This window comes from Dermacentor albipictus, chromosome 2 (assembly GCF_038994185.2).
Source record: "Dermacentor albipictus isolate Rhodes 1998 colony chromosome 2, USDA_Dalb.pri_finalv2, whole genome shotgun sequence".
Lineage (NCBI taxonomy): Eukaryota > Metazoa > Arthropoda > Arachnida > Ixodida > Ixodidae > Dermacentor > Dermacentor albipictus.
In genome coordinates this window covers 15,606,881-15,627,326 of record NC_091822.1, presented here as the reverse complement: position 1 = coordinate 15,627,326, position 20,446 = coordinate 15,606,881, and the positions used below count along the sequence as shown (strand labels likewise).

The 20,446-nt window shown below is 45.8% G+C and overlaps 1 protein-coding gene across 10 annotated transcripts in view; it reads right to left on the bottom strand.

Annotated features, from left to right (window-relative positions):
* Nucleotides 1–20,446, bottom strand: part of LOC135910875 (testis-specific serine/threonine-protein kinase 1-like) — a 371,556-nt gene that overhangs the window by 308,531 nt on the left and 42,579 nt on the right. For 7 of the 10 annotated variants that reach the window (XR_010567145.2, XM_065442939.2, XM_065442944.2 and 4 more), the window contains exon 2: nt 16,713–16,932. Coding sequence is in view for 9 of the 10 variants with exons in the window: in XM_065442939.2 (XP_065299011.1) it covers nt 16,713–16,932 (220 nt within the window). In the remaining variant the exon portion in view is untranslated. The remainder of the gene's footprint in view (nt 1–16,712; nt 16,933–20,446) is intronic. The other 3 variants (XM_070533486.1, XM_070533488.1, XM_070533489.1) reach the window with 1 other exon arrangement.

Sequence of the window (20,446 nt, the reverse complement as noted above, 5' to 3'; positions counted from 1 at the left end):
ACCTCTTGCTAGGCGCGTGGCCACAGAGTTGGCAGACGACAGAGACAATGCGTGCCCTTTCACGTTTCCTAGGTGACACGGGCCTGGACTCACGCCTGTGATACCAGTTGTATAATGTGTCATTCACCTCGTTCCTCCCATTATCATCCCCCATTGTGACCCTTTTTCTTCCCCTCTTCCCCTTCCCTTACGTAGAGTAGCAGGCCAGATGCTCCATTATCCGGCCGACCTCTCTACATTTTCCATTCATTAAACTACCTCTCCTTTTTTTTCTGTCTGGCACACCGCGTTCTGAGTAAGTGTATACATGGAAGTTGCAAGGCAGACAGGAAAGGTTGCGCGAGAAACTCGTTTGGCCCCACCTCATCGAATCTGCACAATTCCCTCTGGAACTCCCTGGGCGTCACCACATCAGCCTCTTGACAGCTGTAATTATCCGTGATAGGAGGGGGGGGGGGGCTCAAATCATTGCTGAAGCTGCAGCGCTTACCTATTTACTACCGTGCTAGTCCAGAGAGGACGTAGACAGAAATGCAGAGAGGAGGAGGGAAGAAGCAGTCCCCATGTAAGGAGGAGGAGAGGGAAAAAAGGTTATGTGAGAAGGCCCCGAAACGCTACTACAGCGGTTGCCGGGAAACTGGATAAACTTAAGTTCAAGGTACGGTGTGGTACCTTTCTACTGTTTCTGAAGAATGAGCACCATGCAAATATGTGAAGCGGACCACTTACGCAGCGCATGCAGAAGCAGAGTCGCATTAATGAAAGCACACCGCAGGGTCCAGGCGACATTACGGACGTGGTCCCACGTGAAATAAATACTTCTGTGGCCGCCGTGGTAGCTTTGCGGTTATGGAATTCCTCCGGGTCGCGCATATGATACCGACCATGGACGCCCAATTTTGACAGGGGCGAAATAGAAAACGCACGTGCGCTTATATATTGGGACGCGTTAACGGAAACCATGGCGTCAAAATTATTGCGGAGTATGCCCCTACAGCGTGCCTAATATTCCGATTGCGGTTTTGGCCCACACAGATCCATAATCCAATTGAGGTTTATTACTTCTCGCACGATGCGATGTGCCGTGTGAGGCAATGACAATGCTCAAACCTCTCAGAGGTTATGAAATATCGTGCACAAGCAAACACCTCTCACCGTGTTTGCTGTGTACTACGAAGACAAACAGCAGTGGTGCACGCCAGGTAACCTTTAAGATCAACTCACCACTCTCGTGTTAGACTAAACGTTGAAGAAGTTACGACCTGCCATGACTGCTTAGTGGCTATGGTGTTGGGCTGCTAAGCCCGAGGTCGCGGAATCGAATCCTGGCCATGGCGGCCGCATTTGGATGAGGACTAAAACACCCAGGTACTTAGATTTAGGTGCCCGTTAAAGAACCCCCGGTTGTCCGAGTTTCCGGAGTCCCCTACTACGGCGTCCCTCACACTCAGATCCTGGTTTTCGCACGTAAAACCCCATATTTTATTTTATTAAAAACATTAGGCTTGTGGCGTCAGCATAATCTCTGATTATCGTCAGTCAATGCAACGAGCACAGAAAATGTCGTTTATATTGATTCCCACAGTCCATGGGATCTGTACCATTTGTCTTTGCTAAGACTTAGTCAGGATGGCAGCGTCTGGTTGAAATGTTGAGACAGACTTTTCGGCCTCTTCGTCGGCGGCGTAGGATCTCCGTCAATTTGACGAAGAGCAGCCTCACCTCCATCGGTTGCTGCTTTTAGTTTCCGGACATGGGCTGAGGGATGGGCACTGCGCTGGGTGAGTGTATGGTCGGCGCGGCAGCGAAGCGTAGCGTCCTGGTGACGGCGTACTGGAAGGACATCGGGGACTCCACTCCATTGCGGCGACGTAGTCGGTAATTCACGCGGCCGCTTACCTTGCTGTTGGCGCGGTGCATTGACGGCGAACCCTCCCAGTCCCACGTCGGCGTATGAGCATCTGCGGTAGACATGGCCGGCTTCGCCGCAGTGGTAGCAGAGCGGGCGGGGGTCGGTGACGGGCCAAATCTCCATCTTCCTCTAGTAGCTAGGCCGCGCGATGGGCGGTCGTGCTCGCGGCTGTGGCAGTGGAGGACGGAATTGCGGCGTTGCGGGCTCATGGCGCGGTCGTGGAGGCGGACCTCAACGGCGTGCGATGGCGGAGTAGGTGATCGCTTCCGGCTGGGGCTGCGGCGATTGCGGTTGACCTGATCACTGAACCTCTTCTTTGACGATGTCAGCGATTCTGGCCGCTTGCGGCTGTGATCTTGGAATGAACATCTGAAGTTCCTCACGAATGACCACTCTGATGGTCTCGCAGGTCATCGCTGCCGAGTACTTGAACATCGGTGTATTTTGCGGTTAGCGTTCGGCGGTTATATTGCCTTGTACGCATGCCGAGCATCTTCTCAGTGATTGTGGATTCGGAAACAAATTATGCGAGTCTTGGGTGGGTTGCGTATCAATCCGGTGAATAGTTGTTCTTTCACACCTCGCATCGAGAGCCGAACATTATTTTCTGTAGACACGCTGGGTTCCGCGTACTGGAAGAGGTGGGTCATCTCCTCCGTTCAGATTGTGATGTTACTCATTCGGCAGCTGCATGTGGGTTTACACTAGAGGTTGGGCTCGCTCTTTGCGCAGGACGGTCAAGAACGTCTGCAGGAAGCCGTTGCAGTCCCATATAATGATTGTGGATTCCTGGTTTTCAAACCACGTCTTGGCAGCTTCTTCTAAGGTTAGGTACACATGCCACAGCTTGTCGTCTGAGTTCCAGTTGTTGAATGCACAGATCCTTTCCAATGTTTCCTGCCAGGTATTAGGATCTTCAAATGATGATCCCCGGAAAGTCGGTGGCCCCCTGGGCTGTTCCAGCACGAAAGCGGACGCTGTGGCTGCCGCTGCGGTCATTGACTCAGCCACGATCATTTGGTTGTCCCACGCAGAAGTCAGTGTTCCGGGGCAGGTGCTGTAGCTGGCGGTTTGCTCGACGATCTGGGACGGCGTTGGTGCTGTCTTCGCGGTCCAGTCTTGGATCACGGCTTGTCAGGGGTGTACGGTACATGAACGCAAGGCACCTCCCAGATTTCACGTGGTAGTGCGGTCAGGTACACAGTAGTAAAAATTAAAAATGGCAAAACGAACTCTTTACTGCGCGAACCTTTGCCCACAAAACAGACTACGCTCAAAACACAACGATAGCGGTGAACACAGTCGGCGATTGTGGAAAATCTGATGCACCAGACAAGTGCGTTGGCTTTTATACACGACAAGGTTGAGGACTGGCGGTGTTGGTATAGCTTATTAGAGGCTCGATTGCGCAACACTTGGACGACACCCACAGAAGATAAACACACACCACAAGCGCTCTGTGGAGTATGTTTCCATTGTGGCGCATTCTAGCCTCTAATATTTTACACACGAGTCATCGAAGTTTCCAGAGTAGTCGCTGGAGCCCCCTTGTTTTCCGCATAGCATTACACACTTCCCGCTGCGCATAGAGTCAGATTACACAATGTTCGGTAACAACAGACACCGCCTAGAACCATGGATAGCAAGTTATAAATATACCGGCGCGTCTAGCGCTGAGTGATAACCATGTGGTTATTGGGCGAAACGCACTCTCTAAGAAAAGCACAAACAAATCTACGTGTCAACAAGACGATGGAACAATCACGGCGACATGTCACTATGGCAACTAATGCGCCACGTCGGCTGCATGATGACGACGATAGATTAACAACGCTGTCAAGACAACGTAATCAGAATGGCGGGACGACCACTGTATCATGAATACTGTATGGCGATGATGGCCCAGGAGTGAATCTCCGCATGGCTGCCATTGGCTGATCTTAAGCAGACGCTCTTTCGATGCTAGCACCAAGGTCATCTTCAGTTTCGGCTCTAGCAGGAGGGCGATAGTTCGGTCAAATGGCGGCGCACACGATTGTTTACGTTGTCATGGCAACAGGAATAGAAGACAGGCGGCGCCTCCTCACCCTAGGGCTCTTCGTTTTTTCTTTTTTTTTCTTTCTTAACACGACCCACTCCACTACCTTTCCCCCTTCCACATGCTCCGCGCACCTTTATTTTTTCTTTCTTTTTGCCTGTTTGCGACACGTGCTTTCTTTTTTTTTCGCGCACGCGCGCGCTAAGCCACGTGATGGTTCATCATCATCATCCTGGCTACGCCCTTTGCAGGGCAAAGGCATATCCCATACTTCTCCAGCTACCCCAGTCATCTGCTAATTGTGGTCATATTGTCCTTGCAAATCTGTACACCTAAAAGCTGCCGCCCGCAGCTACCCTTCAATTCTCTTGGAATCCAGTCCGTAACCCTTAATCACCTCCGCTTACCTTCCCTCCTCATTACATTCCCTGCCCATGTTCATTTCTTTTTCTTAATTTCAACTAAAATGTCATTAACTCGCGTTCGTTCACTCACCCAGGATGCTCTCTTCTTAAGCCCCCCTTAGTTACACCCATCATTCTTCTTTCCATAGCTCGTTGCGTCGTCCTCAATTTAGGTAGAACCCTTTTCGTAAGCCTCCTGGTTTCTGCCCTGTAGGTCAGTACGGGTAAGACACAGCTGTTATACACTTTTCTCTTCAGGGATAATGGCAACCTGCTCTTCATGATCTGAGAACGCCTGCCAAACGCAATCCAGCCCATTCTTATTCTTTTGATCATTTCAGTCTCATGATCCGGATCCGCGGTCACTACTTGCCCTAAGTAGATGTATTCCCCTACCACTTCCAGTGCCTCGCTACCTATCGTAAACTGGCGTTCTCTCCCGAGACTGTTAAACATTACTTGAGTTTTCTGCAGAATAACTTTTAGACCCGCCCTTCTGCTTTCCCTGTCCAGGTCAGTGAGCATGCATTACAGTTGGTCCCTTGAGTTACTAAGCAAGGCGATATCATCAGCGAATCGCAAGTTACTAAGGTATTCTCCATTACCTTTTAACCCCAATTATTTCTAATCCACGTCTCTGAATACTTCTTGTAAACACGTTGTGAATAGCTTGGGAGAGAACGTATCTCCCTGCCTGACGCCCTTCATTATTGGGATTTTGTTGCTTTCAACATGGAGGACTAGGGTGGCTGTGCAGCCTCTACAGATATCTTTCAGTATTTTTACATACGGCTCGTCTACACCCTGATTCCGTAATGCCTCTATGGCTGCTGAGGTTTCGACTGAATCGAACGCTTTGGCGTAATCAATTAAAGCTATATATAATGGTTGGTTATATTCCGCACATTTCTCTATCACCTGACTGATAGTGTGAATATGGTCTATTGTTGAGTATCCTTTACGGAATCCTGCCAGGTCCTTTGCTTGACAGAAGCCTAAGGTGTTCCTGATTCTATTTGCGATTACTTTAGTAAATAGTTTGTAGGCAACTGACAGTAAGCTCATCGGTCTATAATTTTTCAAATCTTTGGAGTCCCCTTTCTTATGGATTAGGATTATGTTAGCGTTCTTCCGAGATTCCGGTACGCTCGAGGTCATGAGTCATTGCGTATACAGGATGGCCAGTTTCTCTAGAACAAGCAGCCCACCATCCTTCAACAAATCTGCTGTTACTTGATCCTCCGCAGCTGCCTTCCCCCTTTGCATAACTCCCAAGACTTTCTTTACTTCTTCCGGCGTTACCTGTGGGATTTCGAATTCCTCTAGACTATTCTCTCTTCCATTATCGCCGTGGGTGCCACTCGTCCGGTATAAATCTGTATAGAACTTCTCAGCCACTTGAACTATCTTATACATATTAGTAGTGACATTGCCATCTTTTTCTCTTAGCACATACATCTGATTCTTGCTATTCCTATTTTCTTCTTCACTGCTTTAAGCTTTCTTCGTTCCTGAGACTATGCTCAATTCTTTGCATATTGTACAACTTTATGTCAGATATCTTGCGCTTGTTGATTACTTTGGAAAGGTCTGCCAGTTCTATACTACCTGTAGGGTTAGACGCCTTCATACATTGGCGTTTCTTAATCACATCTTTCATCTCCTGCGATAGCTTATCGGTATCCTGTCTAACGAAGTTACCACCGGCATCTATTTCACACTCCTTAATGATGGCCATAATATTGTCGTTCATTGCTGCAACACTAACGTCCTCTTCTTGAGCTAAAGCCGAATACCTTTTCTATAGCTTCATCTGGAATTACTCTACTCCCCCTCTTACCGTTTGCTCATTTATCGGCTTCTTATGTACCAGTTTCTTCCATTCCCTCCTAAAGTCTAAGCTAATGCGAGATCTTACCATCCAATGGTCACTGCAGCGCTCCTTGCCGAGCACGTCCACATCTTGTATTATTTATTTATTTATTTATTTATTCATTTATTTATTTATTTATTCAGTTTACCCTGCAGGCTTGGAGGAACATTGGGTAGGAGGGTTGCAGCAAAGCAACAAACGTGTAAGGGAAAAAAGGGAACTACGTAGTAGGAGAACCAACTAAGTTTGTACATTGAAAAAAGGAACACTGGTAAACATTAAAAAATACATACAATGTCAAAAGACCACAATAGAAAACAAAGTCGAAAAACGATACAAAGGCGAATACAATATAAAGTCATACAACAATGTCAAGCGAACATGTCAAGTTCCAAAAGTTCACAAAATTTTGCAGGATCCCTTAGTAAGACAATATTATTTGGAAGGCTATTCCATAGTGCGATGGCGCGCGGTAATGCAGAGTTATTGAATTACTGTTTGCGGCCAAAAATGCGCCTGAAACTGAGGTGACTATGAAGTCGAGTAGATGTGCGAGAAGGAATTTCAAGTGACAAATTGCTGGACCATGAGTTATAGTAGTATTTATGAAAGAGACATAGAAGAGCAACAGATGACGGGAATCCAAGTGCGACAAGGGAACGTAGTATCAAGTCTATTTCATTTCTACTCTCGCCATTTGGGCGCCTCCACGTCCACTTGCGGAAAAACGTATTCATTATCCGCAAGATGTTCCGTTCTGCAAACTCTACTAAAAGCTATCCCCTGCTATCTTAGAACCTATGTCATATTTCCCCACTGTCTTCCCTCCAGCCTTCTTCTTGCCTACCCTGGCATTGAAGTCGCCCATAAGTATACTGTATTTTTTTTAGAATTTACCCGTCGCCGATTTTGTGGTGGTTACAACACTTTTATTAAAAAAATTATAACGGGATCTCAGGGTGGTCCATGCTAGGAGCTATTCCTTCGGCCCATTAGACAATTTTTAGCTGTTTGACGCGTTCGGTGGCAGTCCAAAGAGAGGCCTCCCAAGTAAGTTTAGAGGGAGTTGCCAAGGGCGTTTGGGGGGGAGATGAACTCCCCATTGCCAGAGGATGTAGGGGTTCAACCTACCAGCTTGTTAACCTTCTGGCGATGCGGTGCGCTTCCTCGTTCTCGGGATTTCTGGAGTGGGCGGGGGCCCATACTAGATGTATACCATACCAGAGCACTTGGTAGAACCGCCCGAGCAGTATGACTTACTTCGGGTGATTATTCGTACGGATCCAGCTGGGGTACCGTAGGTGCAGCGCTGGTTCCTTCTCTGCCTCGGCAAAGGCAATGGCGCCAACAGCGTCCAACACGCGTCAACCCATTTCCGCTGCACTGGGCGTGTCGCCAGCATTCATACAGATGTACTCACGTCACCTCGATTTCTTGCTGGCTGAGTCACACCTGGATCGTACATTTGGTTCACCAGCGAGTCTTGGAACATCGGTGTACCAGCTTAAAAGGAAGACGAGCAGCCACGCGTAAGTCGGTGGGCTTGGTAGCACCGCCCTGATCACTTTGACTTACTTCGTGCTGTTCTCCGTACACATCCAGCTGGGGTTACGTGGATTCAACTATGGTTCCTTCTCTGCCTCGGCAAACGCGATGGCGTGAACCGTATCCATCACGCGACAATCTATTTCGCTGCACTGGGTGTATCGCTAGCATTGATGCCGATGTACTCGCGTCACATGGATTTCGTGCCGGCTGACTTACCTAGATCGTTCATTTTGATCACCGCAGCGACCCTTGGAATATTGGTGGACCAGCTTAAGAGAAAGCCGAGCAGCCACGCAAAACTCAATGGGCTTGGTAGCACCTCCCGAAGCACTATGACTTTCATCGTGCTCTTCTTCGGAAAGAATCCAGCTGGGGTTACATGGATCCAGCGCAGGTTCCTTCTCTGCCTCGGCAAAGGTGATGGCGTCAATGGCATCCATCACGCGACAACCCATTTCCGCTGCACTGGTTGTATCCCCAGCTTTGATACGGATGGGCTCACGTCAGATGGATTTCGTGCCGGCTGAGGTACATCTTTATCGTTCATTTGGATCACCAGCGATCCTAGGAACATCGGTGGACCAGTTTAAGAGGAAGCCGAGCAGCCACGCGCAACTCAATGGGTTTGGTACTACCTCCCGAAGCACTATGACCTCATGCTCTTCTTCGTGCAGATTCATCTGGGGTTACGTGGATGCAGTGCTGGTTCCTTCTCTGCCTCTGGAAAGGCGATGGTGTCAACGGCGTCCATCACGCGACAATTCATTTCCGCTACACTGGGATTATCGCCAGCATTGATACTGATGTGCTCACGTCAGATGGATTTCGCGCCGGCTGAGTTACAGCTCGTTCGTTCATTTACCTCACGAGCGACCCTAGGAACATCGGTGGATCAGTTTACAAGGAAGCCGTGCAGCCACGCGCAACTCAGTGGGCTTGGTAGCACCGCCCGCGGCACTACGACTTACTTCGGGCTCTACTTCTTGCAGATCCATCTGGGTTTACGTGGATGCAGCAAAAGCAATGGCATCAACGGCATCCATGACGCGACAATCCATTTCACTGCACTGGGGTATCGCCAGCATTGATACCAATGTGCTCGCGTCACATGGTTTTCGGGCCGACTGTGTCACACCTGGATCGTTCATTTGGATCACCAGCGACCCTAGGAACATTAGTGGACCAGTTTAAGAGGAAGCCGAGCAGGCACGCGCCACTCATTGGGCTTGGTAGCACCACCCGGAACACAATGACGCCCTTTGTACTCTTCTTCGTATAGGCTGGCCACAAATCGTACTTTTGTGCCTGCGGTAAGAGCAATGTCTGTCCGGTAGTGCTTCTGAAGCCACAGTGCCCACTGCTTTGTAGTTTGGAATCATTTCGCGTCATTCTCATGCTTTGCAACGGAGTGGTGACGTAAAGGAAAATCTTGGCCCCGACAATCTAGATGAAAATTGCGGGCTGGAACTGAAATCCGAACTTCGCACTCGACCGTAGATACTGGTCTGTCAAATGTGCAGCAGAGGCTTTCACAAACTGAAGCTTCCCTTTCATGACTCAAGCAATATCACGAGGAATTAGATAAGTGTGAGACAACTCTGCACGCTATGCGCAATGAAGTTGCCCAAATGACTAGAAAAATTTATGACCTGAAAAATAGGAGCCGACCCAATAAGCTCATGATATAAGGCGTGAAATAGCGCGATAAAAAATCTCCTGCAGCCTTGGAATCGCTTGTAACAAAAGATATACTGCATAACATTCTGGACTTTCATGTAACAAAAGATATACTGCATAATATTCTAAACGTCCATGTCATAACTGTGAAGCATGTGCACCGAATCGGCTTAAGAAAGCCAGGTCGAGATCGGCCAGGTATAAAACGCTTTTATGAATTTACAAAGGAAATGACAGTTCTTAGCAATTTTTTCAAACTGAAAGGAAAGAAAATTTGAATTTTTGAAGATATTTCCGCTGACATTCGTGAAATATGCTAGAAGCCATGGAAAGCTGTGGCAGGTAGTCGGTATAACGGAGATAAAGTCGGTCTACACTTCGACAAATTAAGGAATAATGAAGACCCGTTCGTCTTTAATAGCGATCAGAACAAAATGGAGCCATTTCATGGCTCGAAGCCCCAGGTGACAGCGAACGCTAGAGCTTACGAATCAATGACGAATACAAAGTATACTGCACGGCTGACGTTACTGTGCTTTATTGCGAGAAGCATTGTCATTAAACTTCAAAAAATTGAGGAGCTGCTGCTGTTGTACGGCTCACATGTAATTGTAATTACACAGACGTGATTGAATTCAGATATCCATGATTCTGAGTTCGTTCCTCCCTCCTATGCATTTCTACGCACAGATCGGCACGGTCATGGTGGAGGCGTTGCCACTGCTGTTAAGCGGCATTTATTTGTTCACGGAGAAACCGGTATCGCTGATCATGAGAGCGGATGCTGTACAATAAAGGTCAACGATGTCACTTTACTAATAGGCGGTATCGGCAGACAAGCAGGCGCTCCGGACAGTTACCATGTTGAAATGCACGACTTCTTATATAACCCGTTATATAACCCCATCAACTAAAGAAGCAAAATAATTCTAGCTGGAGACTTTAACTTGGGGGCAATGATTGGGATAATTTCTTAATTGGCAATAAAGAAGTCAAAATCTGTGACTTTCTATTTGATATCATGCAGAGTTTCTCGCTAGCTCCACTTGTGCATAAACCAACTTGCGTTCAAGGGCAAGTGTACCCAGTGCTCGACTTTGTCTTTGTGTCCGCAACTTTAACCCCTGAAGTTAGCATAAAACCGGGTATATCCGACCATAAAATGATTTTATTGACGGTTGACGATCTTAGCACGGGTACAAGGCACCCTAGTACTGACACCAGAATTTTCGTTAAGGATTACACAGGGGCAAATGATCAACGCTTCATTGATTCTTTAGAAATTATAGATATGATTTTGACTATATTACGTTGGATTCCAACGACCTATGGCTAAAATTAAAAGGTACGTTTGCACACCGTGATAGTAAATTTATTCTTTCCAAGCTCAAAAAAATAAAGCCGAGAATGCCGTGGATAACAAGAACTATCATAACCTCAAAAGATGGATGCAAAGGATGCGCAAGAAAAGATTAATTCCACTATGGCAAGTCAGCTTTCACAAGAACTAAAAGAAAGGCTAAGAAGCGCGATAGATAGCCTTTATTCTAATACTTTACTTGAGTTCATGAAGAATGACCCTCGGAAATTTTGACGATGTCTGTTAAAACCGGCAAGTGCGCCAATCAAATTGACATTGCAGGTATAGTGATTGAGAATGCGCGTGTCTATCGCTAACTCATTCAACAGATATTTTCTGTCGCTCTTCTCCCGTGCCCACGTCCCTAACATGCTCTTGTCAGAGGACGAATCAGCAATGCCTGAAATCCTGAGAACAGAGACCAGCATTTTGAATTTGCTGCTACAAATAGACGTTAAAAAATCACCTGGCCCCTATAATTTATCAAGAACTTTCCTCACGCATTACGTGGGTGAACTGTTCCCCTTCCAGCATCAAATTCTCAGTGCATCACCTGAAACGGTAGTGCTTCCCGCGGACTGGTTATGCGCAAAGGTCGCGCCAATTCACAGAGGTGGAAACAAGCAGCTTCTAGACACATACAGGCCAATATCCCTAACCAGCACATGTTGCAGACTAATGGGACATACAATAAATAAGGCTATCATAACTTACCTGGGAGAAAATAAGCTAATATATTTCAGACAATACGGTTTCAGGCAAGGGCTTTCAACTGTTACTCAACATTTAGAAATTGTACATGACTCTACTGTAAAAACCGATTCAAAACTGCAAGCTGATGCAATTTTTGTCAATTTTTCGAAGGCTTCACACCGCGTTCCACACAAATTACTAATCTTCAAACTCCAGTCAATTGGTATTAATCCCAAGATTGTTTCATGGATTGAAACCTACCTCTCGTATTGGTGCCAGTTTGTTTGCCTAAATAATACTGAATCAGACTATGTTTATGTTATTTCTGGTGTGCCACAGGGATCGGTTCTGGCGTCAAGTCTGTTTCTTGTATATATTAACGACTTGTGTACATGCATGGAACCAGTCGTTACAATAAGCCTTTTTATGGATGACTGCGTCATATACACACCTGTTAAAACAGTCGATGAAGAGACAAAGCTTAACAAGTCCCTACAAAACATCGTTACCTGGTGAAAAAAATTGGGCACGAAAATTAACACACAAATATATGTGTCTCACTTTAGCACGTAAAAAATAGCCCTTAAATTTCACATATAAATAATACTTCGTTAGAACGAGTACACTTAGTCAAATATCTAGGTGTCACAATAACAAGATCGTTTAAATGCGACATTCATATCAATAACGTTTGCGCACGTGCGTTCAAACAAGTCGGATTTTTCGAAGAAAGCTAGCGACAGTCCCCATCTCGGTGAAATTAACTGCTAGTAAAACCCTGGTTAGGTCGATATTAGAATAAGGCAGCATAGTATGGAACCTCCATCAAAACGTTTTTGACATAGCATTAGAAAAGATCGAAAGCAGGGTGCTCCTATTCATATACACAAAGTATTGAAGGTACGACAGCGTAACTGCCCTTCGCACACAAGCAGGCTTACCAACACCTGCTGTTCTGAGGAGGTTGGCCTGTTTGAAGTTCCTTTATCTTCTTTACCATGACCTGATAAACTTAACAAAATCAGACTACTTCGTGCCCACCAGACGTCACTGTAGTCGAATTAACCATGATAAATGTATTGGACCATTTTGTCGCGTTGCAGCACACTTAAATACTATTTTTTTCTTTTAACAATAGATCTGTGGAATTCCCTCCCAAGTGACATTATTTGCTTCCAACCTCTGTACTCATTCGTGTCGGCACTGGAATTGCACCTCGACTCGTTATCGGAATGATCAACGCACTGTAGTCGTCTTCGCTGATCGTTCCTCAAAAATTTACCAATGACGTATAGTCCTGCCCCAACTTCTTCCACCACGTGCCGGTGTCCGTAAGTTCTTTCGTACTTTTCGGCGCTAGGTTCTTGCGCACGTTTGTCCATTGCATGATATGTTAATATACATTACACTTGATACTGTTTATGCATTACATGGCACACCCAATGTGCATTCTTTTTCTGTATTAGCTGCTTCTTACACTTTACATGGCGTACGCACTGTATAGCGTATTTTTGTTTTCTTAGATTTACTTTTTCCTTAAATGGCGGGTCGATTGTAACCATTGCCTTTTTGTTTGAATTCGATGTACTGTTTGTATGACCACTCCTGTATTAGCCTTTCAAGGTTTACAGTATTGATAAATAAATAAACAAAAATGAAATAAGTCTGTCTGCTTGATAGAACGTGTGGTAATAATCGTTTAAGGTTTGCTGCGTAGTTTTGTGAACAGTGCCTTTACTGTAATTTAAGATCTCGCTTTTGAATCGCTCATGAATCTATGAACGAAGTCATTCGTGATGGCTAGAGCAATCGCAGTCTCCTCCGCCTCAAGGGCGGAGAAAGTATCAACTGTGGCCTCGTTTAAAATGCGGCTGCTCTCGGCCAGTAGGCTCACAACGTATTTTCGGTTACCTTGCGCCGCCGCATCCACATAGGCAAAAGAGTGGTCGTCCTTATCCCAGAACTGCTTTGCCCTGGCTGTACGACGTCTGTCGTGCCTTCCTGGGAGCATGTTTTTAGGATAGGTTTAATGATCAGTTGTCATCATGCGATTTCTGACAAGGGGGTTCGTCCCACTTAGGCGAGTGTGGGACTTATAGTCCAGCTTGTCCACAAAGTACCTGCCGGCCAGTGTACTGGACAGACGAAAATTCTTTGTTTTGTGTGCCTCGATCAGTTCTTCTATAGTGTTATGTATTCATAATCTCAATAGTTTGTCCAGATTGGTGTACTTGGGTAGGCCCAACGCTGTTCTGTATACTAGACAGATTAAGGCGTTAATTTTGTTCGCTCGCCAAAGCTGGCAGTAAAGGCACGTTCACACCGAAGGCGGAGCGGACAAGCGGACAAGCGGATCCGGCCAAGCGGGCGCGGATTTTCCGCTTTGCGGAAAATACGCGGCCGCTTGGCCGGATCGCGGAAGGACCGATTTGGCCGCTTTGGCAGCAGCCAATCTGAACCCGACACGGCGGAAGCGCTGGTGAACGAATGTAAACAAATGTCTTTCTCTGGGCTTTTCGCTTCTGTTCTTGAAAAGCGACAAAACAGCAAGTTGAGCCAGTTCGTTGGAATTTATTGTAAGGTTTGTTACAGCGCAACACAAGACAACGACAGAAGAATGTATAAAACGATGACGCGGTGCCGTGTCATTGCTGTATACCTTCTTTTGTCTTTGTCTTGTGTTGCGCTGTAACAAATCTTGAAAAGCGCCTGTACAAGTGGCGAGTAAAATGCCAACGAACTCGTCTTCTTCGTCTGAGCTCATCATTTTGCAGAAGTAGGTAACGGACGGGAGCACGCCAAACCACGACGAAAAAAAAATATCGAAAGTGCTGCTACAACCCCAAAGTGCCGCGAGATGGCGGCACGTCCTTGAAATTGCTAAAGATATTGCGAGATGCCCCGCCTTCCCGGCGGCGCGGACAGCCAGACAACGCGGCTGGTCTGAACAGGCGCGGCCGCTCGCCGCTTTGAAAATCCGCTTGTCCGCTTAGACGCTCCGCTTTCGATCTGAATGTGCCTTAAGGGAGGGAGTACACCATGCGACTGATTAGAAAGTCCTTTATCAGCCGACATAGGTCCACTTCCTTCATGCCTCTGTGCCTTCATGCGATTCTTTTTATTAATCCGCACATTTCTTGGATCGTGGCTTGTAGCCCTGCTATAGCGTGTGAGTTGCGGGTGCTGTGCTGTATGAGCACTCCCATCACCCGGATATTCATCACACCCAGGACTGGGCCAGATTCCATTCGAACCCCTCTTGTGGAGGCCTGCTCTTGGATGTCTGTTTTGTCTGTTCTATTTGTCATTATTAGTAGTTCATATTTTTAGGCAGAACATGTTAGCCGGTATAGTTCAACGTTGTCTTGAAACGTGGGCACAGCCGTTTGCAGTGCCTCTGAAATTTTGCCACCTGAGCCAGTGTTTGTCTAGATTGTTATGTCGTCTGTATATATTGAATGGCTGACGTGAGGTAAGGAACCTAGGAGTTCTTATGTTAGGGGTGGCAATTTTCTCATGGTAATGTTCAAGAGAAAAGGTGAGAAAAGTACTCCTTGCGGGGTTCCTCGTGTTCCTAAGGTGAAGCGTTCGCTCTTGAAGTCACCCAGATGAATTTCTGCAGTTCTGTTTTGCATGGTATTGTATGGCCGGTACAAAACTTTCATATGGTACAGACACATTCACTTTCTACAAGCGCGCTAGTTTAGCCCAGTGGGTAAGGCTCGGCTTCAGAGCGTAGGGTCTTGGGTTCGAAACTCACCGCCGCCAGCGTTTTTCCTTTCGAATTTATTCTGTTTTCCTTGATGAAGAGCATGGCCTTACGCCTTATGGCAGCCCAGAAAGACCGATGAAAACATTTCCTGGGTTAAGCGGCTAAGAATGCTTGCGCATTAAAACCACGTTTTCAATTCACGCCCGTTGTAGGCGCCGGTCGAGCATCGAGTTGAGCCGCGAGTGCCGCACTCGCGGCCGCTTCATGCGGTGACGCGTACGCTGTCACATCACTCGTCGGCGTCTACTCAGGGTGCGACAGTATCTCGCTTCAGTTACGCTTTTCTGTGCGAAATTTGCCAGGATTCCTTACGCTGGTAAAATTAGCAGCGTCAACCGGTTGCATTCATGAAGATGTTTATTAGCTTATCAAATGCAGTGCTTCAAGTATTCCGTTGGGATCAATCGCCTGGGTCTCTTGACCAACTTGCCTCTTGGATTTTCCACTTTCGCCTAATGCAATTTGATTCTTGGCTTTCAGTGCGACTGGAGGCGTAGGGCGCGACAACCTAACATTCTTGACGATGCATTGTGTTTTCCAGACACGAATGGATGTCAGTCACGAGTCTTCAGAAACACGACTGGTCAAAGTGTACTTTAAGGACAGAAATATACATTTTCGGGATGCTTACTTCCCGATGCCAGAGACATAGTTATTACTGTTTGATCACCGAACCAACCCGCGCACCAGCCAACTTTACGAGACAAAGTACTAGTCCCGTTCTGGGAACATTGTGAATCAGCGTAGAGTTATCCTATTTAAAGATATGAATACTTGTTTCTCTTGTACGTGAAGCCATTAAATAAAGTTGACAGTTGCTTTAACATACGCTAAAGTGGATGAACGCTAAAGTATCAGTGCTCACGAGACAATTATTAATTTACTTTGACATTCTAATTCGAATGCGTTATTTCCCATTGCTCGTTTTCTGTGTACTTGTTCTCTTTTACTGCGATAGCGATTACATGGACACGCCAGCCGCAGTTCTGCCATCGCCATTGCCGTGAGGTTCCGTATCAAGTGAAAGGTTGATAAAATCGCCGCCGCGCGTCATATGCTGTATATGCGCTTGCAAGGGTGCAAGGGTGAGCCGGCTTACGCGGCTCAATCTCACGTGTCCGAGCGAGGAAGGCTGGCCGCAAGCGCACCCTCTCCTGTCGCGCCAGAGGAACGGTGACAATGGGGGGCGTTCTCTGGCGACTGCGGGACCCGTATCGCGCACGGATGAGCACCTCAAACGGATGAGAACTTAAGGTTGAGAGCGCCAGTCACAAGAGACAATACAAAACGGTAAAGCAGACTTAAACACAGAGCGAATTAATACACCACCGTTGACTTTAGCACAATTATATTCGTAAAAAGAGTAGTTTCTTTCCGCAAACCCACTTTTGTAGGTGCCTGGTGTTGCAAGTAAAAGACAATTGCAGAGACTCACTTGAATTTTGAACAGGAGGTCGCCAGCTGTGGCAAGCTCCATGATGAAAAACACTTTCCTTGCTTCGCAAATGATCTGGAAGACGCGGGCGATGTTCGGATGACGTAGGCGCGCCAAGATGTTGATCTCCCGCGGCAGGAACCTGGTCCGGTACTCGCGGGAAGTCTCGCCCATGTTCACGATCTTGCAGGCGTAGGCGAGGTTATCTTTAGCAACAATTCTGTAGTTCAGAAAGCGCAAAAAAATTGAGAAGCGATCTGGGATACTTTTGGTACCGCGCGTTGTGGAAGCTATATGTAACAATCTTTAAAATTAAAGTCTGGAGCTCCACAAGCCAAAACCGTGATCTGATAATTATGCACGCCCATAGGCATATCTACCAAAACAAAAAGAGAGGCTAAGTTGTTTTTCACAATGGCGCCCGCACATGGGCGCTTTTTTACTACGCATTTGAAAACACAAAATCAACATTGCTTTTTATACTTTCACGGCCTGTACCTAGTCTTGCCATATTATCGATTTTTTTGTCTGTTTAGCAACAAAATGTTCGTTTTAGCAACCGGTGACTTTTTTGGCGGCTTGAACGAACAATTGGCGACATTTTAGCGACATAGAAGTTAGGAGAGTCGCTCCAGAAGTGGCCTTCTAGAACGTTGTTTGGTATTCAAAAGCTACGTGTAAGCCGCTGAAACTCGTTGCACGATGCATAGGCTCCGTGACCATGATGAAGCAGTGGTCGTCTTCACGTTGTGATTGTACTTCACAGCAAAGCCGTCAGCCACAAACTTGGCCATGTGTTCATAAAATTGATGTTCTTGTTTTTATTCCCTGCATACTAAATTCGATGGATTGTAATGCTACCAGTTCTGCGTCATCACAAAATCATTAGATTGAAGGACATTAGCAACCGTTGCAGTAAATAATTTTAAAATTAATTGAATTAAGGGGTTATACCTGCTATAACCACGAGCTGATTATGAGTCATGCCATAGTGGGGGACTCCGTAGGTTTGGGCGACTTGGGGCTCTTTAACGTGCACATAAATAAATTACGTACACGGGTGTTTTCGCATTTCGCCCCCATCAAAATGAGGCCGCTGTGGCCGCGATTCGATCCCGTGACCTTGTGCTTAGCAGGCCGAAACCATAGCCACTAGGCAACCATGGCGGTTAGTATAATTTTAGCAAAACCAACTGGAGTAACTTTAATGTTGAGACAGGCTGAGTTTGTTTATGCGAATTGGAGCAAATCGCTTTCGCTTCTCGCGGCTTTCTAACCAATCAAAACTCGACGACGGCTGTCAGGTGCATCAAGGGTGGACTCGTAGTACTTGGCCTCTATAGAGCTGGAGTAATTGTCATCTCGGTGTTAGCAATATGCGGCGGAGAATTCATGTCTTTTATCACAAACGTCGAGAACCAGAAAAATTAAGAGATAGTGAAGACTAAGTCAATTTCCGTGCTAGGAAAACTAGTTTATTTGTGTCCGTTTAAATCGTGCAATATTTGCAATCTTACAATCTGAAAGTAAACGCAGAATGTGAGCACTCATCATCCGTCATGTAAATATATTCGTAAAGTAGCAACGACGGTTTAGCAAAGGTTGTTCTTCACCTACTCAGCTAATACAAACCGTTCAATATTTCACAGTAGAAATTACTTATGGGAACAAAACTAATGGAGTTTTGATAGATTTCAGCAAAGCATTTGGCCAATTCTGCCACATAATGTTCCTTTACAAATTAATTTAGGTCCTCTAAAACACACGATTGATAACCTGGTTCTAAGCATACCTAAAAAACCCGAAGCAATATGTAATTACGAAAGACACTGTTCGGAATGATTTTCAATGAAATCTCGTCTCCCACAAGGGCGTATCTATAGGGCCACTTCATTTCTGATATTCATTAATGACTTAGTAACATCCGTAGATCAAAAGTACTTCTCACCGTCCGAATCTGAATCATGACTATCAGAAAATGATTGAATTCTGCCAATTCGGACAAATTGAAATATATTTCGGAACTATTTTGGTGAATAAAACTTTGATACGAAGCGTTTAAATTAAGATGTTGTGCAAAAAAATCTGCATCTTGCTGGAATAACTTACTTTGAATACTTAGGCCATCGGATAACAGCGCCACCCTTCAATGGCCAAAGCACATTGGCCATGTTACAGATAACCCAGACGGGCAACTGTTCTTTCTTTAAGAGCTTTCGAATTACTAACCCTCGCTGTTTGGTTGCTAGTATACTGTTGTTTTATTACTGGTAGACTGTGCTTGTGTAATCTGAGACCCTTTTAGTAAAACCACACTGATACAGTACTGATGCATCAAAGCAATCCATTTTCTATATCAATATGCCACCAGACAAAGGCATACCTTAACAGCCTTTCGCACACACGTTAATTACTCGGAGTACTCCTCCTTTGTGAGAGTGGTTAAGGAGTTAGTGCAGTCTAACTAAAAATTAAGTTCTTCAGCCTAGTCGCGTCGACCTTTTTGTTTAGAAGCTAAGGTGGTGAAATCGTGAGGTTATTTCTTAAGTATACTGGGATTCATGTCGTATGCCACATTTGCCTACTTCCAGGATCTCATCCTAAAACGCCTGATTATGAAAGTTTCTTTACGATTCTTCTGTTCATGGCAATAACTTTAAAATTTTTCAGTTGCGTCCTTTCTCAGGCTTAAATTATGGTGTTGTACGTGCCAAAACCACGACCTGATTATGAGGCACGCCGTAGTGGGTACTCCGGAAATTTGGTTCACCTGGGGTTCTTCAACGTGCGCGTAAATCTAAGTACACGGGTGTTTTCGCATTTTGCCTACATCGAAATGCGGCCCCCGTGGCCGGGATTTGATACCGCGACCTCGTGCTTAGCAGCCTAACACCATAGTTGCTACGCAACACCAGGGGGTCTTATCCAAGGCTAAACTGATCTCAACAGTATGCTAGGTCGAGCAAATTTTAAGTCTTACGATTTAGAGTCACTGAAATGTTTTGACCATCTGGCTGCAGCTTCACGATTAAAATTGCTAGTGAAATTTGGGCTTCCATTGCATGTGTATTTCAGCAATAAACATCACAACTGTTTTTGTTTGTCGGTGATGCAAATCATTTCTTGCTGCGAGATATTTAATGCATTTTTCATGCATCCGTACCAAACAAAGTCCGGTAAGTCATTTAATAAACTGCGTGCGCCTTGACTGAGGAAACAACCTTTACTCATTTTCAAAACATTTGGCATTCCTTGGAGCCGGCGGCACTGTTTTTACAGCGAAGCGCTGTAGAGATAACTTAGGACTTGTCGACAAGAAAAAAATTTCGTCTTCAATTTCATGGGGGAATGCTCTGCAGCTTTCAGTCTAATGCATGTACCTTCGAAATAAATATACTGAAATGGGCCTCTCAGAAGGCTCTATCATTACAACTCGTTTCATTTACTTGTCATCAAAAGTTAGCTCACAGTGAAGTTATAAACGTTAGAGAAGTCCCGTCTGCTGTCCATACATAGCCGTTTACGGAGGAATATGGCTACAGAAAACGGCTGTAACTTTTGTTTTATCAACACTATCTCGAAACAAATTACATGAAAATTAGCGGCCAAGAAGACTATAATATTGCGTCGAGCTTTATGTAATTTTCCTAATTACGTAGTTCACAGTGAAGTCGTAAATATTGTGGGATTCCGTGACTGCCATGCGGCGGTACTTGAACACGTCTCTACTACAG